At 37.9% G+C, this 5,118-nt stretch overlaps 1 protein-coding gene across 1 annotated transcript in view; it reads left to right on the top strand.

Annotated features, from left to right (window-relative positions):
* LOC101855629 (myosin IA heavy chain) overlaps positions 1–5,118 on the top strand; it is a gene marked incomplete at its 3' end in the record, with an annotated part of 21,498 nt that overhangs the window by 7,755 nt on the left and 8,625 nt on the right. The window contains 1 exon segment of the mRNA XM_035968401.1: positions 3,025–3,841. Coding sequence (XP_035824294.1) covers positions 3,025–3,841 — 817 coding nt within the window.

The following is a 5,118-nucleotide window of genomic DNA, read 5'->3' on the forward strand; positions in this document are numbered from 1 at the left end:
AACCAGATGACCCCAACCTCTTTCAGTCACAAATTTTAATATCTTTACTTCTAATTCAGATAAATGGTTATTTTATCATCTACAGCAAGGAGAACAATTAGGCTTTAAGATTCCACAAATAGCTTCACACGCCCATAATGAACGATCGGCTGATTCCACCGAATCGCAACACAGATTATTCTAAAAGTGTTTTATATTATGTGTGTTTCATGCTTGAAAGGCCTCAGGTGTTTACTTACGTTATGTTGCTTTCATCTTTTCTTACCTGCGCCCTTTTGGTGAGATAAAAACAAAACTGTGCTCTCAATTTGCATTATTTATTCTCCTCTTGCCATAAACGCCAAAGAGAAAGAAAGAAAGAAAGAAAGAAAGAAAGAAAGAAAGAAAGAAAGAAAGAAAGAAAGAAAGAAAGAAAGAGGAAAACAAGACTGTATACGCAATTTGCATTATTTATTCTTCTTGCTAAGCGCCGGAGAGCAAGAAAGAAAGAAAGAAAAAAAGAAAGAAAGAGAAAGCGTTAGTCCTGTCTTCCTCTGCTCCAATGAGTCACGAGAGACGTGGGCATCCTCTATCCCGTTCCCTACTGGAACCATCTTTAATGTCTCAGTGAAGTCCCCGTTTGTTATCATAAAACCATCTCGAGCGAGCCATCCTTGTGCAACACAAAGATTCCAAATGAAGAGTGCAGGAGAAGAAACAACAACAGTAATCACAAATCAAAACCTGAAAATTGTGAGGTTGCCAATTTTAAAAGCTTGTGGACTCATAACTTCCTATTTGTTTGACTGATGGTTTATTGTTAAGAGTTGTTGAATGGGAAATCTAACAATAATAATCAACCAACAGTTGAACAGAAATACAGTTATGAGTCAACAAGCGTTCCAAATTGGTACCCTCACGATTTTCAGTTTGTGACTACCGTCGTTTTCTCCCTGTAGTCTTCAAGGGTGTCACGACGTGGTGGAATCAGACGCTCGTCAAAATACTCAAAGTGAAGAAACTTGCATTTTTCCGCAGATTTGTGAATTTTTATCGAATTTTTGTTTTGGGGCTCTGCACCTTTCATGTCAATTAAAGAACTCATTTTGTGTGAATATTTCTGAAAAACGTTGATTAAAGGCACAAAAAATATAAATTTTCAGTTATAACGGACTCTTAAGCTAAGGAAATAACTAATCTTTGGCGGGCATTTTTTCTCTAATTTTACCACTGAAAACAGGTGACCCCCACCTCATTCTTTCGCAAATATCTCGACTTGTATTCAAGACAAATGAATATTTTTTTCATCCAAATAAAGACCAGTGAAAAAGCTTTAAGATGATACCAATAACTCTACATGCCCAAAAATTGACGAGAGCCTGATTCCACCACGCTGCCTCACATTGGGTTTTTGGGTTTCATCTTAAAGCCTGTTCATTTCACTTCTGTTTGACTTCCTTTTGGGGAAAAAAATATCCATCTATGGTGAATAAAAATCGAAATATTTGCCTTTGAATGATGTCAGGATAGCCTGGTTTCAAATTTAAAATCAGCGAGACAATGGCCGCCAATATTTGATAACTTCCAAAGCCTGAGAGTCTCTGGAAACTGAATATTTACTTTTTTTGTGCATTTAATCTACGTTTTTCTGTAAAATCCACACTAAAATGTGTTTTTAATTGGGCATTAAAGGTGTTTAGCCAAAAACTGAAAATATGAAGAAAAAAATTGCCTATCGGCCTTAAAAATGTGGATTTCTTTGATTTCGTTATTTGGACGAACGCCTGATTTCCCCATGATGCCTCCCAATTGAATAAATGTGAGGCAGCGCGGTGGAATCAGGCTCTCGTCAAAATAATCAAAGTGAAGAAACTTGCATTTTTTCCACGGGTTTGGGAATTTTTATCAAATTTTTGTTTTTTGGCTGAACACCTTTCATGCCCATGAAAGAACTCATTTCTGTGCGGATTTTTCTGAAAAACGTTGATTAAAGGCATACAAAATGTAAATTTTCGGTTACCACGGACTCTTAAGCTAAGGAAATAACTAATCTTTGGCGGCCATTTTCTCACTAATTTTACCTCTGAAAACAGGTGACCCCCCTCCTACTTTTTTCGCAAATATCTCGACTTGTATTCAAGATAAATATATATTCTGTTCATCAAGATAAAGACAAAAGAACAAGCTGTAAGATGATACCAATAACTCTACATGTCCAAAAATTGACGAGAGCCTGATTCCACCAACCTGCCTCACAAATATATCTCAGATTTGTTAACGATGACTCGCTTGGTCAGGTTTATGGAGCGGAGCGAACTGTCGAATAATTTGGTTATTTCTGTCTATCACGTGACTCTCCTACTTAAAGAGCTTCATTGGCTTCCACTGAAAGCGAGAATTTGAATATAAGTTAGCCCTACTATGCTTCAAAGGTCAAAGTAACCAGTCTCCCACATACATTCAAGAATTCATTGTACCATACACACCATCACGTGAACAAAGATCCAGTGGCTCTAGATTAATTTCAACACCTCGTGTGTCACTGAAGAAATATAGTGAGAGAGCTTTTTTTTCCCTGGGCCAACAGTTTGGAACACTCTCCCTCATGATTTGAGGAGCGAAATAAAACTTGATACCTTCAAAAGGGGACTCAAAACACATCTATTTAAGAAATATTTTAATTAATGGACAGTACCTTTGCCTTTTTTATATGAATATTTTTTATTGTCTGAAAGAATATTGCTGTCAAAAAGTGCGTACATGATGAATTTGTATGGTGTTAGTATGAATGTGTTTTTAATCTCCTATGTCGTACGCTTTGGGCCCATGCTGTGGGGAAAGGCGGGATACAAATGCTCTTATTATTATTATTATTATTATTATTATTATTATTATTATTATTATTATTATTATTATTATTATTATTATTATTATTATTATTATTATTATTATTATTATTATTATTATTATTATTATTATTATTATTATTATTATTATTATTATTATTATTATTATTATTATTTTTATTATTATTAATCTCTACAGATCTCTGGAAAATTTAGGAGGTGAGGGAAACGGGGCCTCATCTTTTGTTTCCAACGGCGGAGGAAATAACAACGGCGACGACGACGACGACGACGACGACGATATCGACGATACGATCTACGAGGGACTCAACTCTATCCAGGAAGCGGTGGAAGAGCAAGTGAGACGTGGGAGTCTGTACAGTGAGAGACCCGGCGACGCCGAACGTCCGAGCGAGGGGGAGCAACTCTCTCAGAACGAAGTGGAGGGAGGAGGTGTAGCAACACCACATTTAGAGAAGAGAAAGGAGGAGGAGGAGAAAGGAGGGAGGGAGAAAAAGGAAGACCAAGGAGGAGGAGGAGGAGAAGGGGAAGGAGAAGGAGCTACAGCTTCGGAAGAGGAAGCTGTTGGATCCGGGGACACTGAGGAGTCCGAGAATTCTGGCCCAGATTCTGAACAAGGGACAGAAACCAGCGAAAATAGTGGCTCGGACGACAAATCTGGGCTTACTCAACATTCTAAAGGCAGAAAGATGGACGAACCGCCTATTGACTACAGCAGAAGGGGGAACCCTTTACCGGATTACGGCAAGAGTGAGAGGCCAAAATCTTCTCTGAAAGACAATGTGGCCACACAGCTGGACACACAGGGGGCAGGCGCCCAGAGAGACAGAAACCCTCAGCAGGAAGCAGTGCAGGGGTCAAGAATGGACACTGGTCACTCTAATCATGAGCCTGTCGCCCCAGTGGACATGTCCGACCTGTCCAAACTGACCAATCTGACGGAGAACACCATCACAGACTGTTTGGAGGCGCGCTTCAAGAAAGACATCATCTACGTAAGATTTAAAGTTATTCTACTTTAGACCTCATTCAACACATTTTAGATTGTCTCAAGAAAAACATCATCTACGTAAGATTTTAAGTTATCCTAATTTAGACCCTATTCAACATATTTTAGATTGTCTCAAGAAAAACATCATCTACATGAGATTTAACTTTATTCTTTTTAAAAACATAATCTAATACATTTTAGACTCTCTCCGGAAATACATCATTTACGTAAGATTTAACTTTATAATATTTTAGACCCCATTAAACACATTTTATATTGTCTCAAGAAAGACATCATCTACGCAAGATTTAGCTTTTTTCTTTTGTAAACCCCATTTAACACGTTTTAGACTATCTCAAGAAAGATGTGTTAAGCGTGCTGACAAAATGAGTTACTTCTCGGATTCATGCCTTAAGGAAATAGATACATCACACTTATAGGTGAAGGTTTTACAATTTATAAGTATGAAATAAAAGGTATGTTATACCTAACGAAATGTGGTATAAATAGAAACATCTACACATTTGACTCTAGTGTCAATTTTTAGCCAACATCTCCTTTTGTGGACTGCGAGAAGTAACTCATTTTATCAGCACGCCTCACATGTCATCTACGTAAGATTTAACTTTTTTCTTTTGTAAACCCCATTTAACACGTTTTAGACTATCTCAAGAAAGATGTCATTGTCATCTACGTAAGATTCACTTTCTTCTACTTTAGGCCCTCATTAACATATTCTAAGCAGTTTAAGAAAGATATAGTCCATGTGAGATTTATGTTTCTTTATTTTGTTTTAGGCTCCCATCGACATATTCTCGGTTGTTTGGGAGGCAGGCTATTATCATAAACTCACAAAGTTTGAGGGTGTTATTCCTGCCCCCCTTTCTTTTTATGTAACGTTGTCCGTCTGTTTCCCCTACCGTCTATCTGTCTATCACTACATCTCTTTTCCTCATGTCCGTTGATTTACTTTTGTGCTGCTTCCCTCTTTATCCTAACCCCTGTATATGTATACCTCTCTCCTCTTGTCCTCCTGTCCTCCTCTCCTCATCTCCTCCTCTCCTCCTCTCCTCCTCCTCTCCCCCTGTCCTTCTGTCCCTCTCCGCCTTCTTGTGTTTAAAAAGGCTTTAAAAAAGCGTTCCACCTCCAGGTACATTAGAGTAATATTTCAAGATTTTTCAACGCTCCTTTTTTTCCCTCTTGCTAATTCTTTTCCTCGTTACTTTATCTCTTGCCCCCCTTTCCACCTCCCTTTTTTTCTTTATTCTTTAAAACTGTAAC

This window comes from Aplysia californica, unplaced genomic scaffold (assembly GCF_000002075.1).
Source record: "Aplysia californica isolate F4 #8 unplaced genomic scaffold, AplCal3.0 scaffold00057, whole genome shotgun sequence".
In the NCBI taxonomy this organism is placed as follows: Eukaryota; Metazoa; Mollusca; class Gastropoda; order Aplysiida; family Aplysiidae; genus Aplysia; species Aplysia californica.